A 17,941-nucleotide genomic window follows, 5' to 3' on the forward strand; every position below is an offset into this window, starting at 1 on the left:
ATGGCAGTGCGAAACCACCCGTAAAACAAGTTTCAGAAGTTCCTCAAGACTTCGGTTGAAACAGGTAACGTGGCCATTCGCTTTGGGACTGTTGTTCGTTTCTAAAATGATCTGAAATAATTTAGGTGCCCCAGCCAACATTAAGTTGTACATTAAAACGTGTTGTGTTAAATATAGAGCTGTTTGCAGTAGCATAATGGGAGGGGAGAAATGTCTGAGCAGAATTATGCTTAAAAATGCAACTCTGCATTATTCACTTCACAGATATTTAGGTAACTCTGTGTGTATGTGTGCTAGATTGCTTTAGTTATGTCTGTGAAGGTGGAGTGTGTGGTGAAAGATCGCTGCGAGATCGGAGAAGGGCCTGTGTGGGAGGAAAAAAAACAATCTTTGCTCTTTGTTGACATATCTGGAAAGAAGATCCACAGTTGGAACCCAGCAACTAATCAGAAAGACACTGTGATCACAGGTAAAACAAATGGAAAGGTAAAACAAAGGTAAAACAAATGTTGGAGTTAATCCTGTTAGTGGAATACTGACCATGCCCAGGGGTCCTGCAGAGGGTTGAAAACGAACTAAAACCATTAAGATAGTTGTGAGGCAAGCCTGGGGCAAACCTCTTAACTCGTGAGAGATATTTTAATTTACCTGAATGAGCTACAAACACTAAGTTTACTGTTGTATATAACTGTCACTGCCCCCCCCCCCCCCTTCCCACCAGAGAAGTTTGTTGGCTTTGCGGTCCCTCGGCAGTCTGGATGTTATTTGATCGGAGAGGGGAGGCGTTTTGGAGCACTGGACTGGGAGTCGAAGTCCATCTCCACCATTGCTCTAATTGATGAAGACAAACCCAACAATCGCTTCAATGATGGCAAGGTGGACCCAGCTGGACGACTCTTCGCAGGTCGGAAAATAAACTGCCCAGGATCAATCTTCATCCACTGATTAGTCAATCAGAGAATCAATCAAGCTCTATCCATGTAATCCTTTCTGTGTTATACATGATGTTCCGTAACCTCTGTTTTGGTAGGTACCATGGCGATGGAGGAACGTCCTGCGGTTCTAGAGCTGAAGCAGGGTTCTCTGTTCTCCCTGAACAAGGACCACAGTGTAGTAAAGCACTTTGATCAGGTGATACATGTAGAAGTGGAATATTCTCATTTGTCTAGCATTACCAGTTTATGAAAGTGCTTAATGTAATGAAATTCTACTTAATATAAGCTTAAAAGACTGCAGTGAGTGCTAGCATTTTTGTTGTCTGATCTTTCTGCTTTGTCCAGGTGGACCTCTCAAATGGTCTGGATTGGTCTCTGGACCACAAAACCTTTTACTACATAGACAGCCTCACTTACTCTGTGGAGGCTTTCAACTATGACATTAACTCAGGGAGTATCAGTAAGTGAAACAAAAACACCTTTACTACATAAGAGTTGTCAATTACCCATTTTTACGTTTTTAATTATGGCTATAGCTGTCTGGTACAAATCAGTGTGATTAAATTTTTCCCACCTTTTATACTTATAGAAAGATGGTAAAGCGATAATCTTGTATCATCTTCTGTGTAGAAAATACATTATTGATAATTGCACTGGTTCTTCAACCTCAGTCTGCAACAGTACCTGGTTTGTCCAATCCATATCACAGGGAATTAGATGTCTGCATGTTCCTGAGTGTCAACTTTCATTGATGGTTGTCATTATAATCTTGCTTAAAAGCTTAGTTTGAGATTCGGTTAAGGAATCCCTTTATGAGAGGATAACATTTCTATGTCTCTGCATGTAGCATTAATCTACTATTTTCACAAATGAAAACTGGCAGCATTGCAATAACTGGAAGTTTTCTAACAGTTATAATTTGCAAACAGGTTCTATACACTTTGAGTAATTCCTCAAACTCTGGTTAGTTCATTATAACCACATCTACCTGGTTTACCGGCATGAACAAGGTTCTATAAACACCATTTGCCAATCTGATGACCTAACATATGCCTACAACCCTCTGTATCAAAAACGCTGTACGGTTAATTCATTTTTATTTTAACCTTTTTTTTTTTTACCAGGAAATGACTCTTTTACAGGAGTGTCCTGGCCATGACAGGCATCAACAAACAAAAACTAATTTAAAACACACAACACAAACAGGGAAATCAAAATACTGCAACCATACCACCCAGTGCCAATAAATAACCAAATAAATATAGCAACAGTTAAACAAGATGCACAATTTTAAAATCACTGGCAACTAGATAGGCCCTCTAATATTTCCCATTTGTCTTGAAAGTGCTACAAGCTCCTGCAATTTTAGGTCAGATTGAAGGCTGTAGGAGCAGCAACCCTAAAAGCCTTTCTGCCAATCTCTGTGCAGAAATTGGTGGCTGACAGTAAGCTCACGGTTGTTGTGTGTTTGTTGTATGAGTGTAGGTAACCGCCGGATGGTGTATAAGATGGAGGAGGGGGAGGGGATTCCAGACGGCATGTGTATCGATGCGGACGACAGACTCTGGGTTGCCTGCTACAATGGAGGCAGAGTGATATGCGTCGACCCACAGAAAGGTTTGTGTACTGTATCTGATGTATCTGGTAGTTTCCAAGCCTGAAAGCTGGTTTGCTGTAAGCATTGATACAGGTCCTGTGTAGCGTCCCTGTTTTCAGAGCATGTCGTTATTGGGTTCAATTCCCCGACAGGGAAAAAGCATGTAAATGTAACCCTAACCCTCTTCTCAGGGGTGCGTTTGCGGACGGTAAAGCTTCCAGTGGATAAGATAACATCATGTTGTTTCGGGGGTAAAGAATACTCTGATCTGTATGTGACCTCGGCGTGTATGGGGATGAGCGAGGCAGAAATGGCCAAGCAACCTCAAGCAGGCAGCGTCTTTAAGGTACGTAGGTGGGTTTGTGGGTTTTTATTCACCCTGATGTGTTTTTCATCCTAATGTGTTTTATTCCATTGCAGATTACAGGCCTGGGTGCAAAGGGCATTCCTTCAAACCCGTTCTGTGGATAATTGACACAATGGAAACAATAAAACCAGCCTTTGTCAATCATTCCATGATGATCATCCTGAATGACTTGATGGCACAACTAACAAGGATCACTGAGCAACCCTTCTCATCTCACCCATAACATAATGTGACTATTATTAAAATGACTGATTTACAGAAAAAGTCAACAGACCACAGTTATAATTTAATGAACTAATTATAAATTAGTCAGTCGCGCACAAGTATCTTCAATATTAAGTAAAATAAATAAGCTACAATTGTCAATGTGTTTATATTGGTATTTCATTTTTCATGGTTTCGTATGATTTTGCCGTTCCTGCTGTTGTCACGTGGCTTCAATGATTTTTTTGGGTAACAGGAATTTCACTCTACTAATGCGGAAACAAGAATGACATGCGAATACAGAGCATTCAAATTATTGCCGCAGATCAGAGTAAAATCGAGTGTATTGATAGTATTTTAACTCGTCCCGCCCGATATTTTCGAGGTAGCTGGTGGGTGGACATGGAGGGGGGAGGCGCGACGGCTGGAAACGCAGACTGGATGTCTCAATTGCCAGAGGAGCTGTGGGACATGTCGCTTTGGGACCTGGCGATACCCGGTGAGAATCATCTTGCAAATTGAACCGCAGTAAAAATCCTATTGTACCTTTTTCGATTACAAAAAGTACTTGATATTGAAAAGAAATATACCAATCTATCCTCAGCGACAATCCGAAGTCATAGCGAGGGCCATGGTCAAGTTCGATGTGTCATCAAGTCCGCACAACATATTGAACAATATTTTCATATGCCCCGCTCCTTGAGCCAAGCTGCTAATTAAAATGTTTCATGGCCTTTTTGCTCAACTTTACCGGGGGGCTAAACCATGGAGGGCACTATACATGCCCATTGTTCTAATGTGACTATAGGCTTACAGGTAAAGTATACACGTACACCAGGGTTCTCCGTGCAGGTTCAAATTCGATAGGTGGAACAGTTCCCGAAAGAGGTGGGAAGAGGTTTCTATTCAAGCACACGAAACAACCAGTAAGCAATGGATAACTGCATACTAATGACCTACTTGTGGTTCAACATTTGCAATTTCAGCACCACGATCAAATTAGTACGTCAGTTTCAAAATAACTGGATACTGAGTTAGGTGAAACTTGCTAAACAAGAATAATAAAGTAAGACGGGCCTTCACTATTTTTGACTAGCGTACCTTATTTGAACTTTAGTCTGTAGTTTCACTACTGGATGTTTGCGGTCCCTGGAAGTCATGTGACCGTCCATTCGTTTTTCTCTGATTGCAGGCAGTCACGACAGCATGACTTATTGTCTGGACACATGCTCTCCTGTGTTGAGTTCTGAGTCATTGCTGAAGTGGCTGGATCGGCTAGTCCCCTGCATCACACGGCCCTGTATCTACCGCTGGGCCACCACACAGGTAGCCATCCCCCACACACAAACCTTCAGTATGCATTAATTCACTTCAACCTTCCATACTGTAGTATATAGGATATTACCAAGTCATACCCACAAGTACTGCTTGCATTGCTGCCTAATGTCAATACCGCTGTCCACCGTGTGGCAGCATTTACCTTCACCCTCTAAGTAGCAAACAACAAAGCTGCTGCCCAATTGGATATTGTCATCTTGTTGACTTGTTTCAGTTGGCCTTAGTTTGCCCACCCCGTCCTGAATTAGGAGATGTCCATAATGTTGTGAAATGTCCTTGAAGGCCTTTTTTTCCTCTATATACATTTTTTGGCAATGTATTTGGGAATAAGATTTTCTTCCAATGAAAGCTGTTCTTTTTGTAGTTTTTTTTTTTTAAAACACAGCTCAAATCTAACAAAGTCTTGACTTTTCTCCTTTTCAACCACAGGTGTGGTGTATTACAGATCAATTGGACGCTGGAATCCGCTACTTCGACCTGCGCATCGCCCATAAAAATATTAAAAAAACATGCTTCACACAAGATGCGTTTAACTCTAGCCGCTCCGATGACACATTGTACTTTGCTCATGCAATCTACACACTGCAAACTGTTAAGGTACGGTATAGTTCATGCATGACATTTGACCCTTATACTCACAGCAAGTATGAGCTCTAGAGATATGCTTTCAAGTTCAAAGTGTATAGGATTTGGCAGGTGTAAAATGGTACAGTGAAATTCTTACATGAGAACATGTGTGTGTGTGTCTGGGTATGTACGTCGGTACTGTGAACACTCCTGCATACCGTATGTGTGTGTGTGTCTTTATGTGTTTCCTCTATTCCACCTCTCCAATATCCTTCACACATTTCTGGGTCAGGGTTAGAGCTTAGGTCCACACAAGAATAGGAAGACAAGTGTGTTTGTGTGCAGGAGGCCCTGACGTCCATAGCTGTGTGGTTGGAGCAGCACCAGAAGGAGATCGTGATCCTGTCATGTTCCCATTTCTACGAGCTGAGTGATGGTGAGCATGAGGCCTTGGTCTCCTTCATCACACTGCTGTTTGGAGACAAACTCTGCCCCCGACAGGTACATGGTTTTGTTCAGTTTTGTCTTTCTGAAAGTGCAGCCTGTTTAGGTCAGTTTGATGAAATCAGGATGTGAAGTTAGGAAAAATGCAAGTTGTTTGATGTCTTTATTGGCATGAAAAATTCAAGAACTTACTGTGAAATTTGTGTTTAGGAAACCCCCAGTCTGAGCAAGTGCTGGAGTCTGGGACAGCAGGTCATTGCCTCATACGAAGATGTTCCGATTCTTAAAGAACACAAGGAACTGTGGCCTAAGATCCCTTATTGGTATGCTGTGTTGGGTGGGTGGGTGTGGGTGTTTGTTTGTTCCTGTTTAATTATCTACTACAATAGTACAATGAGGAAAATCATGCAATGGGAGGACTTTGGACCTGACCTCGGTTTGAAAAGAAGCTTTATCAGACTTGGGTTAAAGATAGAGGTTTGGGAGGACTTTTGTAATTAACACTTTTGTAATTAACTTACCTCCCATTGAGGGCTGATTGTTTAGTATGTTGTGTATATGTGCATAATGTATTAGTGCAATCAGTATCGTACCTCAGTTGGCCATGAAATACCAAGTTCGAAAGCAAGTGGTTTTGATGACATTGAGTACAGATTGGCACATACATGACTAAATATTTTCGAGGGGACCCTTTTTGTCTACATAGCCATTTTAACAAACTGTGGCAAAAAATCGGCTGAATGTATCTTTAAATTAATCAGACTTAGGATAAAATTTAGGCATTACACGTTAGATTTAGGAGGTATGGTTAGGTGAAGGTTTGGCATGAAGTTTATGTTACTTAGATTAGGTCTGGTTTAGGGAAAATATATATTTTTTAACAACGTGTGTATGTGTGATACACTCCACAGGTATGCTAACTCTCCAGACCCCCAAAGGGTCATCTCTTACCTGGAGGATATGCAGAGGACCCAAGGAAGACCAGGTCTGTGTTTGTGTGTATGTGTATCTGGGGACCAGAATTCACAAAGATAGTAAAACCTAACAATTTGGAAAAGAAAAAGGCTATTTCCAGATAAGGGGTTAGGTTTAGAGTAAAATTTACAGTTTGGTTTAGCGTTAGATTTGGAGTTAGTTTTCGGTTTTGGTTAACTTTAGGTATAAATGTTAGGTTATTACGGTTAAGTTCAGTAAAAAGCACATTGGGAATAATTCTGTTCGTCCCCACGAGGATCTAAAATCAAATGTCTGTGTGCATACAGTCATGTGACCTTTAACTGACAGCTAATCTCTTTCATTGACAGCTAATTTCTTCGTCTCTGGGCTAAACCTAACAACCTATCCAGCCCTGGTGGTCTGCCACCCGTATCTGACATTGAGGAAGTTGACGATGAAGAGTTTCCCTCTGCTGCTTAACTGGGTGGTGGACCAGACTCCTGGGCCGGATAACACCTCTGTCAACATCATCTGTGCTGATTTTGTGGGTCTGACGGAATTTGCATCTGTGGTTATCAATCTCAATAAGAAACTGCAGAAGACAAAGGACCACCGATGACTGATGAAAAGTGAGAGATTGACATTGAAAAAAAAAAACACCAACATTTGCGGTTTGGAGAATCTGAGATGGTAGTATTTTAGTATGGCACTTTAATGGAAACAACACATTCAGAAGAATGAGACCACAACATTTACTTTAAAGTCATTCACTAAACGTTCTCATCCAGACCAAATTTCAGGAGTGGGTATGTTTTCATTTTTGTTTGGTATTTGCCCCCAGTAGGAATAAACCCCATAAACCATACATAGAACATCAATAGAAGACTGAAGGAATACCAGGTCTATCTGCTTGCGTGCGTGCATGTATATTTGTGTGTCTCTTGATTGCCAACTGATCTCTTTCATTGACAGCTCTTTATCTCAGGGCTTAACTTAACAGATACTGCCCTGGTAGTCTGCTGATCTGGTAGCTGAGTGGAGGACCGGACTCCTGGACCAAAACAAACCTCTGTCGACATACTCTGTGGTACTTTTCACAGATGAAGTCTGGCTGACATTGCATCTGTGGTTATCAAGCTCAATACGAAACTGCTGAAAACAGAGAACTACCGATGATTGATGAAGAGTGAGAAAGAGATAATATTGCAATGAATCCCAAATGGGCTACTTGCACATTCCAACCTATGTACTGGGGAATTCTGAGAGGGTGTAGGTGTTATTAGGATTGCACTTTGATGTAGTAGTGTGCACAAACTGTATTAGGTCTAGTATGGGTGTCAACTTAATTGTTATGCATAATATGTTTACAATAGGATGCCAAAGGATATAAAAAGTTCTATTTTGATTCTTTAAAGGGCAATATGTATAATATTTGCATTGTAATTGTAAAAAATGTCCTAAATATAACCACAGTTAAAGAGGAATTATAATGTTACAAAATATTTTTTCACTCTGAAATTGTTTTGGATGCAGACTTTATTAGATGGCTTTTGTTGTAAAATGGAGGCTAAATGTCACTGATATGACTTCCTCAAGCATATTGACACAAAATGAAAGATTAAAAGAAATACAGTTGCTAAAATTCTATAATGTGATAAACCAAGTATTAGTGTAGGGAATATTTATCCCACAACTTGTGAAATATCTTTAAAATATCCAAAAAAATATATAAAACATTTGCTATACAACCTTTTGAGTCTTGATTGGGAAAGTAGTGTTGAATGCAAACTGTTTTTGCAAAATTTCCCCCAGCTTCACCATGGAGAATACATTTAATACAAAGCAGTTCTATTTAATTCCATTTATTTTGAGAACTGTGTATTAGCAAAATGTGAAATACTCTTGCTACTTTAAGGAGCAACATATAGAATATATACATTGTAATTGTAGAAAATGTTCATAATATATCTGCAGTAATAGCGTGATTATGGTCTTTCACAATTATTTTTCCTTGGGAATTATTTTAAATGCAGTTGTTTTGTTCAGCTGAATTAAGAATACTTGGATTTTATATGGAAACGCTCTAGCCTCCTTTTCCTCAGTGAATATCACTAAGAGGGCAAGGTAACTGTGAGAAAAGCACTTAAAAGTTTAGGATATCATTGTACCATCTGAATTGCTGTGAGATATCTTTAAAATAGACAACACAATTTTAAAGATGGTGGACGAAGCGTTTGGGTGGGAACCCAGGAAAGGTGGAAGACCTTTTGAATGCAGTGTTATTGTTGCAGTTAACCAAACTTTAAAATGAAAAATGTATTCTAAACATTCTAATTTACTTCATGCATAGACAATTGAAAACTTAGAATTATGTTAATATAGAAAAATCTTTGAACACTAGCAACAAAATGAAAACATGTGAACCACTCAATTTAAGCACATTCTCATGGCTGAGAATGGTGACACCATCTCTCCTTTTGTTCAAATAGCTTGTGGTAAACAAATGTGCAGCGACAGATTTACAAAGCTTGCACTGGACTAGGGTCGGTCTAATTCTTCAGCAATACAAATTGAACTGAGCCCTAGGTTTTATAAAGAAACTAAACAACCTGTTTCAACTAATTTACATAGTAAAATATAAGAAATGATATGAGAAAAAAAGCACACATTTTCTGGGGGCATTGAACAAGATGCATTTAAACATTTGACACAATGCACAGATAATCTGTCAGAAATAGGAAGTGAAATGTATATATATATATCAATCAAGATTATACAAATTCTTTCAGCAGAATCCCATAGGGCCGGATGGCGCACTCCACGATTCTCCTCTCTTCTCTCTCAGAAGTCCCATCCTGCAATGGAACAAGCCAGTAGTCAACTCTCTTACAGATCTGCCGGTAGGTTGGGTTGATTCGGTTCTGGATAACAATCCGGTATCTTTTCCCATTTGTTTTCGACACAAACTCTTTAGCGTAGCCGCTGGCTTGGCTGAGGTCAGGAGTGGAGTAGATCCCTCTGCCGTATAACATTCTGTCTCCAGCTTTGTAGTTTGATTGGATGATGCCTTTAGCCCCAGCTTCGCTGGTACCGTGATATGACACAGGCCACTCTCCTGCAACTGATTTGGTCCGAATCCCATCTGGACCAAGCCAAGTGTTATCACTGTATTTATCCAGAACTTTCAAGGCAATCCGTTTCCATCCACACGGTCGCTTGTAACACTCATCGCCTCGCATAAAACTCTTAGAGTCAGAAACATTGGTGAAGTCATAGTCGTACTGCCGGTCGAAGAATTTTGCCTCGTCCACATAGAGTTCAGTGTCGGTCTCATTACTTTTACTTTGCCCACCGAATAATTTTGACAGCCCCCATGTCAACCACGAAACAGGGTTGATCCAGTCCAGGAGAGAAGTGAGGCCAAGGACAGAACCGACAAGAAAGCCCTCCACTGTCAGAAGGTTATCAGGTGACTTTCCTGGATTTTTCAGCTGAAAGTCAGACAAGGGCCTCACAGTGGCTCCCACTGCCACTGATAGGGCCTCATAGCGAACACCCTCGTCAAGCATGGCTGGTCCAAGAGTCCTTATTAGATAACCAGTATTTAACCTGTAAAATGTTTGCAGATTATCAAACCTCAGTCTTCAGCAGCAAATACGTCTAAATTCCTCTTCAGTTAGTCGGAGTGTTTTGTCTGTAAACTAATCTAAAACTTTGCTGACTACCCAGCCACTCCTATTCTCAAATGACCATCTGACAGACTTTCAGTTTCACTTCTAGTCAGCGGAATGGAGTAGCCAATGTAGTTCCGCTACAGCTAGGCTTGTAACATGAACCTCTACAACTCTGATAGGAGCAGATCTACCAGTATGAATCTTGTACAAACAACTAGAGGTGGCAACAGGATTTTTAGATCAATACTAACAACTATATTGGCTCCAATGTATTTTATTTATCCTATATATGTTATTCTCTGTTAAATTGTGACCACTATGTAACAAATTGACTGTTAGCAGAAAAAAATACTTTGGCAAAATACAAATAAAAACAATACAGCAAAGCAAGTCAGAAGAAGCCACAGTTGCCTTCTCATTAGACACAAGTTTCATTTCCGCTTCACAGCCCTTCTTGGGTCCCTTCCATTGCCCCTGGATACAGTCGGTTTGGAGGCTGTGCAAGGATTTCCTGTTCCACGCCCGTTCAGTCGTCCTGCACTCCCATAGGTTGGATTCCGAGAGAGTGGAGAGCAGCTATTTGAAGAGTAGGTGAGAGCAGTGATTGAGGAGGCAGTGCTTTGACTCACAGATGAACTGTTCAGGGACTCAATTTTACACTGAAGAGGGAAAAGAAAAAAGGTGTGAAAAGCAGGAGACAGGAGGATACTTGGATTTGCATGTACAGTGCACTCTACTGGAACATTTCTCCCTAAATTCATTATTATACTTCATCATAGCCACTAGCAGCAGACTCAGCAAAGTCAGTCAAAGCACACCCAGTGCCATTTTGGTTACCACATTGTTAGTTCAACCTGGATTTCTAGACCGGAATCCTCATGCGCCAGAAGGAACACACTCCAGCTTTTCTACATCCATTTAGGCAAACCTAAAGCACAGTAATACAAGGCAACTGTATTTGAATATTAACTTCCCAAACCCAGATGTTGCTGGCTATTTGCACTGCTTGTCCCAGGACCCCTGGGCTAATCCACAAGCCGGATTAAAACCCTAGTCTTGCAGTGACATAGCTAACTGCAAGGAAGTGACTTCCTTGCTGCACCACTTGGTGTTCTGTCACCGTAGCCTTAATTCAAGGTTTTGCTTTTGCCTTTGTAGTCTGCTACAGGTGTTTGAAGATTTAGATGGTCAATACTATAAGTCTCTATGGATAAGAGTGTCTGAAATGTTGTAAATGTAAATCCACTCTGAACCCCACAGAATGAACATATGAAAGGTCAGAGGTCTGCTGAAGTACAAGCAAATGCCTGCAACAGTCATTGGACGGTTCTTCATCATACAGCAAGACAATATCCAAAAACACACTGCCATACACAATAGGGAGATTTAAGGCCAAAAATTGTCCGGCCAAGTCAATCTCCACTTTAAATCTAAATAAACATTTAACTTAAAAGAATGTATGCAAAAAGGCATAAAAAACTATTGAAGAAGGCTGTGATATGGGTCTGTGAGACCATCGACAGGGAAGATACCCAGCATGATGGGGTCCTGGGGTACGCTCACTGGACTCAAACCAAATCCAGAAAGACAACCCTTCAACATAGATTCAAGAAAATACAACATGCTGTCTTTGATCTCAAATTACTCAATTCCAGTGACACAAAATTCCTTGTCTTCAATAGCTAACTCCCTACTTGCTAGCCCAAACAAATGTTTTTTCACTATGAATGGATTGGAGTTGAAGAGTATGTCAATACCAACAAATGATCTTGATATTTGGTTAGACCAGAGGTATTCACCACATACTCAAATATTCAACCCTCTGTCCTCTACAACAGTCATCCCTTCGATCTTTACACTCTGGTGAACTGGCCCTACTTGCACCTGCGAAGCATCCTCATGTATCACCTATATACCTTATTCATCAGTATATACATAACCTCTATGGTGAAATGTATTTATCTTTGGTCATTTCCATTGTACATAGTGTTTCTGATTTTATTTATGTAATGGAGTGTTGTTTTACAATCACTATTTATCAGGTTGATGACCAATGGTTTTCAGATCAGGGTTAACTAGTTAAACGCAAAATAAAATAAAAATCAATCCTCACACTGCAAACAGGCAACTTCCTTCCCTGACATTGCACCAACCTTTTGAGTAATCAAAATTTGACACCTCACTCTGAAGTTTCAAGTTATGTATGGATTATGTTCTTAATTCTCTCACACATGCAGGAAAGTGTGTGCACTCACTGGTTTGTTAGCCTGGGCCAGTACCTCTGGGTTTGGTTCACTAAAGTTGGGCACCTCAGAGAAAAGCATGCAAAACCTGCAAAACCAGCATGCAACACAATAACTTAGAATCTGTCAACAAAAAAACATCCCTAACACCGCTACAGCTGTGGTTGGCTCTTACTCTCCTATCTTCTGTAGGTCTCCTCCTCTTCCTGTATAGAGAGTCAGGCACCCCTTCCACAGTGATGCATATCTGCCAACAGAGTCATGTCTTTAAAATATTTTTCACATGGTATATTAGGAAAAAACACATTTTGGCTTAAATTCCTTGCCAACTGTACTACAAAAAAATACAGGAAAACAATTACAGGAAACACCAAACGCTGGAAAATGTTCTGAATGACCACAGATAAATGAATGGATGGACAAACCCTCGTGTTAGGCGGATGATGTCTCCTGGCTGTATTAGTCCACCCACCTCGTCCCATACTGATAAGGTGATACACCCACTCTTATCAGCCACCTGAATGTTGAGAGGGTGGGTTTAGAGAGACGGGTTTAGAGAAGAACGAAGAGGGGAACACCTGGGAAATAGGAAACGGAGGGTGGAATATTGCAAGTACAATAAGAACAATCGAAAATGAGCAGAGGAAACTGAAAAAAATATGAAAGAAATGTTTCCAGACCTTACAGGATCGAACTTCGTGTCCATCCTTTGTTTTTGTCACCCGTCCTTCGGGTGGAGAACATAAAGGGAATGGCGAGTGAGAACAAAGTTATACTGTTTTGAATAACAGATACACGGTATCAATACTCACCTATTTCCAATACGATAAAAATTACATTTACATTTTTCAGTCCCGACTGTATGTCTTTAATCAAAATTAGAACGTCGTTTGGTAGATTGGCGGACATATTGAAAAAACGTAACTGCAGCGATGGAAAGTATACTTAAATGGTGATGGTGAAGTTTCAAATTAGGTTCTAATTGTTTTCCAGCTGTCAGATTTCAATCACGAAATTATTCAATGCTTTTCAAGGGGGCGTTACGTTTTAGTTGTAGGCCTAAATCATACAAATGAAAGCCTCCAAATATTCTGAGTATTAATTTCCAAAACCAGTACGAACACGATGTACATAAAATGGCCTTTTCCTGATTTATTTTAAGAATGTTTCCTTCAATAACTCAAAACATCAAAAACGAACGATCGTCACGAACAGGATTCGAACCTGTGCGGGGAAACCCCATTGGATTTCGAGTCCAACGCCTTAACCTCTCGGCCACCGTGACTGCGCATGTATAACATCACAACATTAGGATAGAAACATGAGCCCATTGTGAAATTTGAGTAATTACGTTACATATTTACATAACTGCCTTGTGAGGAAAGGTTTGTTTCAACATGCATGCATCCTTCCTTTTCTTCGAAGCTGTATATTGTGAATAAGATGAAGGTACGTAGTTTGTAAGTTTCATTTTACGAAATAATCCTAAAGTAGCTAGTTTGTCAAATCGCCACCAGAGAGCGCGTGACACTACTAATGTGATGGCGAGGTCGGTTCTGCGACGTTAAACGCGGCTACGCAACCCATGTCCAGAAATGCACGTCAACGCTAGGATGAAATAAGTGTTTAAGCACTATATTTAAGATAATAATTCCATTCACTTCTGATTTTGAAAAGTAGAAGCATCCTTGTTTGGGGTGGGGACTGAAAGTTAGAATTAATTTGATGTCCAAAAATGGTTGTGCAGTAGCAACTGTGGTTAGAGGCTTTCAAAAGCATAGACAATCAGGGTTTTATTACAGTTTACATTATTTATCAGACGCTCCATTATTTATCAGACTAAAATTAACATAGGCCTCAAGGAATAACGACAATAACAACGCAAAGTGAGTTTTTATTTCAAAACAGAACAATGAATTCATCAGTATTAGGTTGTAATATTTCTGCTATAGAAAATAAATACAACTTTTCTTCACGTGTTATAGATATACGTTTTTCAGAATCAAATGTATTTATTTCAAATTAAAATATTTAATCCAATCTGAAAAGGTTTTGAAATTGCATATAAAGTGCATATTCAAAGGGCAAAAATCTACAAGAATAGATGATATTTAATTGGTCTCAAAACAAATCTGGGAGGGAATACTAAGATTGTCATGAAGGAATGTCAAAACATACATATTCATATGTAAATAGGCTTGCCTTCTTATTTATTCTGTGGTTTTCTCACTTGACACAACATGTTTAATGGTTGAGGGTAGACTCTGGGATATTAGCATAAATGGATAATGGAAAATTAAACATTTTGTAAAAAAATAATATTATAAAATAATATTTTACTTATGGCAGTACATTTGTTTTGTAAAGTTATGTGCAGGTTTGTGTGAACTGCATGTACTTGGGCATGTGTGTGTTTTTTCAGATTGGCAAGGATTATATGATGGAGCTGTTGTTCTCCTCTTGTTGCTTCTTCAATTCATGCTGGTACCTACAAACACAGAGGAATGAGTTTGACCTCTGACCTTAGTGAACAAATCCATAACATTCAAACTAACTATATAATCTGAAAGACGAAAATACATTAGCGTGCATGCTATCCCACGCATTCATAAAAGGCACTAAAAGACTTAATATCAGTTAAGTTGTATCTTTGTTTTAAATTCTAATTAAATCATGGTTAAATAGCGCTAAATATGTATTCAGTGATCTTGTTGAATAAATTCTGAGTTTGACAACCTATCTGTAGACTTTATTTGCTCTCCTTTCATGGTTTGACTGAATAGGGACGCATTGTTATGCACTTAAACACTGTAGTCTGACACACTCACATCCAGATTCTAACAAGTTGGTTGGCTCCTGCCAATCCAACAAAACTGTTGACAAAAAACAGACCCCAGTTCTTTGGAATGATGACCAGGGAATATCGCGACCAAATAACACCTGGGGAATAGTGACAGGAAAGGTGAAGATGGAACATGGGAAATATGTTTTGCCCCCCGCTTGAGGAATTTCTTACTGTTCCACTTTTGAAAAAAATATTCCATACCTGTGACCATGAGTACTGCGGACTGAGAGACACTTAGTTTGTCGGCCGGTCGGGCCATGTCAGCCAGACCCGCCATAATCAGACCCTGTGGAAGGGGAGGGAGACAGATACAACCAAAGAGAAAAAGTGAGAGAGAGAGGGAGAGCGACACAATGGTATGACCTTTCAACCAAGCATCAATTTCAGCACCAAGATGTTCAAGTACTGTACATACACGAGTCACTTCTTAAATGCATCACCTCTTACCCATTTACACACTGGGGCCCAGAAGAAAACTGTCTTTGGACCTTTGGGGGAAAAACAGCATGGTTTATTTGGAAGAGGTTAGACATGACAATTGAGTACAATAACATAAGGCCGCAGTGATTAGCAAGAGTTTGTTTTGGGTAAACTGTTCCAGCTGATTCGCCAACAGAGTGAGATTTGTCAAAGATGTAGGACCCTAGACATTCAGTAAACTGACATTGTGGACCATTACACTGGGAACCAGGAGGCATATTGGAGTTGAAACTCAATCAGCAGCCACACACCTATTGTCCATTGATAGCCTTCCTGTGTCTTTTTTATCGGATAGCTAGCTGGATGTTTTATTAACTATAAAATATGCATAATTAACTATTATGCTTTTAATGTCATACTGGCTTTCCTGTCATCATCCCACTGGGCAAAAAACATCTATCCTTCATTTCAACAAGCACAATATTCATAATGACACTGAATCAACATAGAAAATTGTATGGATTGGCAAAAAGTAACAAACGTAAATTAATTTCATTTTCTTGTAACCCAACCAATCCAACAGCATGGGGATTTTTGTTGTTGTGGATTTCACATAAAATTTCTGTTAATTGACAGGTTAACCTAATATAGAAATCTGAGGTTGAAATTGTGTACTTTATCTGCCCAATGAAATGGTGACAAACGGTTTTTATTAACAACATCCCCTGGACCTCTGAAAAACAATGCTTGAAACAGCATTTTGTCTTCATCTGTCAGTGCACACACTAAGAAACATCTACAAGTCAGATTTAGGTCCCCTGTGTTCTTAAATATTAATAATTTAGAAGACACTCTTAGCCATAGAGAATTAAAGTAGTTAGGGAGTAGTGAGTGCATATATTTTCATATAGTTGAATCCCCCATGGGAATTGAATCCAACTGAAGTACGCGGGGCAACTCACATTCAAATTAGCAGCATCATCTTTGTTCGCTTCTAACTTCCATTCAGAGGCCTACTCATATTGACACAATACCATTGCTACTTTAATCAAACTGTGTTTGTTCCATGTAAGATAAAGTCAATGTCAAGGTTTTCATTTCACCTTTATGTAGGCAGAGTCGAGTCCGACCCACATGTAGTTTACAAGGGAACTCGGCAAGTCATTAAAGAAGTTAATTCATTAATGGCATAGGAAATACACAAAAAAAGACAAAATCATAAAAAAATGATCACATTCTTCAGTAAAGAAGTTGTTTAACCAGCAATCTGAATTTGCCTGAGAGAAACCAATGCATCCAGCTTTAGGTTATTCTTGTGATTGTTCCCATGAGTGAGGTGTGAAGAAAGCACTTTTGACAATATGTGTAGACAAGAAACATTTCAGGAGTTAGCCATCCCTGTGACCTGGTAACGAAGGACTTGCTAACCTACAGTCCTGATGAAGGCTCCCCCCAATCCAAAGTCCATGCACTGCTGCAGTGGGTTACAACTCAGGTTTCAGCTCGGTCTAAGTTTAGAAAGACCACTCATTCAAATCACCATTTATGTACTTCTGTTCAATGCAAACCTTTTTCGTGTTTGTTCATTTTTATCCAGAATTATTTCGAGGCGTTGATTTAACAGGCACACACCAGGTATCCTTCACATGATAAATATTTGTCTGTAAGATAAGGACTCTACACAGGGCTGGTCTACACCACAAGGTAGTGAGACAGACATTTATTAGTAGACAACACTGAGGATTGTTATGCTCAACTCTCATGTTGAGCTGAGTCTGATGATACGATTTTCCATACCTGCCGGATGGTTATAGAATGGTCTCAGCTTAGCAGGTAGTCGAAGTTCAATATTGTTTAGAATCCTGTGGTATGAAGCTCTAACTCCCACCAAAGCCATGTCTGCAGACTGGAGTGTTAACTTTTGTTGAACTTGGTATAGAAAGTTCAATATAAAGTAGAAGCAGAATGTGTTATATTGTAGGACAAGTAACCCCTGTCATTGATTGGCTACTATCTAGAACGGATAAGACTGGTGAACCATTGGCAGAAAGCATGCATGCCTGCCCCTACTGCATCATCCACTATGCAGGGTGTGTCACATGAGGGGCAGTACTAAACTGTGAAGCCCGCCCCACACCCACTGCCATTGGCTTGGACCGTTAGGTCATATGAATACACCCTATTTTGTAATTCCTAGAAAAACATGGCTATGCTCAACTGCCAAAGTTGTCTACAAGTTGGTCTAAACATCAGGGGCATGTTTGTTCTTAATACATATTTCTAGTTTTATTTATTTCTTGAACATACATACAACACAGACATGGGATCATACAGATTGTTTTTTTAACTCCTCAAAAAAGGCAACAGCCAA

At 39.8% G+C, this 17,941-nt stretch overlaps 4 protein-coding genes and 1 non-coding gene across 6 annotated transcripts; 2 read left to right on the forward strand and 3 right to left on the reverse strand.

Annotated features, from left to right (window-relative positions):
- The first annotated feature begins 29 nt into the window (after positions 1-29).
- On the forward strand, positions 30-3,262 carry rgn (regucalcin). The gene is given in 8 exon segments (NM_001304242.1): positions 30-64; positions 298-469; positions 722-904; positions 1,031-1,131; positions 1,281-1,395; positions 2,421-2,552; positions 2,724-2,878; positions 2,953-3,262. Coding segments are annotated over 7 exon segments (897 nt in total). The 5' UTR covers positions 30-64; positions 298-309; the 3' UTR covers positions 3,004-3,262.
- A 31-nt stretch (positions 3,263-3,293) lies between these two features.
- On the forward strand, positions 3,294-9,156 carry LOC105005820 (PI-PLC X domain-containing protein 1-like). 2 transcript variants are annotated; one of them, XM_010864019.4, is made up of 8 exons: positions 3,294-3,602; positions 4,296-4,429; positions 4,871-5,038; positions 5,354-5,509; positions 5,663-5,775; positions 6,364-6,437; positions 6,757-7,017; positions 7,361-9,156. In XM_010864019.4, exons 1-7 carry the CDS (start codon positions 3,395-3,397, stop codon positions 7,005-7,007), a joined length of 1,104 nt encoding a protein of 367 aa, XP_010862321.1. In that variant the 5' UTR covers positions 3,294-3,394; the 3' UTR covers positions 7,008-7,017; positions 7,361-9,156. The 2 variants fall into 2 exon arrangements, with proteins under 2 accessions (XP_010862321.1, XP_010862320.1); XM_010864018.4 differs by lacking the exon at positions 7,361-9,156 and having other exon boundaries at positions 6,757-7,045.
- A 1,062-nt stretch (positions 9,157-10,218) lies between these two features.
- On the reverse strand, positions 10,219-13,363 carry nabp1b (nucleic acid binding protein 1b). Its single transcript, XM_010864017.4, has 6 exons — positions 13,118-13,363; positions 12,986-13,032; positions 12,731-12,822; positions 12,481-12,552; positions 12,318-12,393; positions 10,219-10,721 (listed from the first exon to the last, which is right to left on the reverse strand). Exons 1-6 carry the CDS (start codon positions 13,212-13,214, stop codon positions 10,494-10,496), a joined length of 612 nt encoding a protein of 203 aa, XP_010862319.2. The 5' UTR covers positions 13,215-13,363; the 3' UTR covers positions 10,219-10,493.
- A 145-nt stretch (positions 13,364-13,508) lies between these two features.
- trnas-cga lies at positions 13,509-13,590 on the reverse strand. The gene has a single exon. It is a non-coding gene; the product is annotated as a tRNA-Ser (tRNA).
- Positions 13,591-14,208: 618 nt separating this feature from the next.
- Positions 14,209-17,637, reverse strand: LOC105005822 (mitochondrial pyruvate carrier 2-like). The gene is made up of 5 exons (XM_010864022.3): positions 17,368-17,637; positions 15,598-15,638; positions 15,352-15,436; positions 15,134-15,245; positions 14,209-14,793 (listed from the first exon to the last, which is right to left on the reverse strand). Exons 1-5 carry the CDS (start codon positions 17,465-17,467, stop codon positions 14,739-14,741), a joined length of 393 nt encoding a protein of 130 aa, XP_010862324.1. The 5' UTR covers positions 17,468-17,637; the 3' UTR covers positions 14,209-14,738.
- Positions 17,638-17,941: the final 304 nt, after the last annotated feature.

Source organism: Esox lucius, chromosome 22 (genome assembly GCF_011004845.1).
Source record: "Esox lucius isolate fEsoLuc1 chromosome 22, fEsoLuc1.pri, whole genome shotgun sequence".
Lineage (NCBI taxonomy): Eukaryota > Metazoa > Chordata > Actinopteri > Esociformes > Esocidae > Esox > Esox lucius.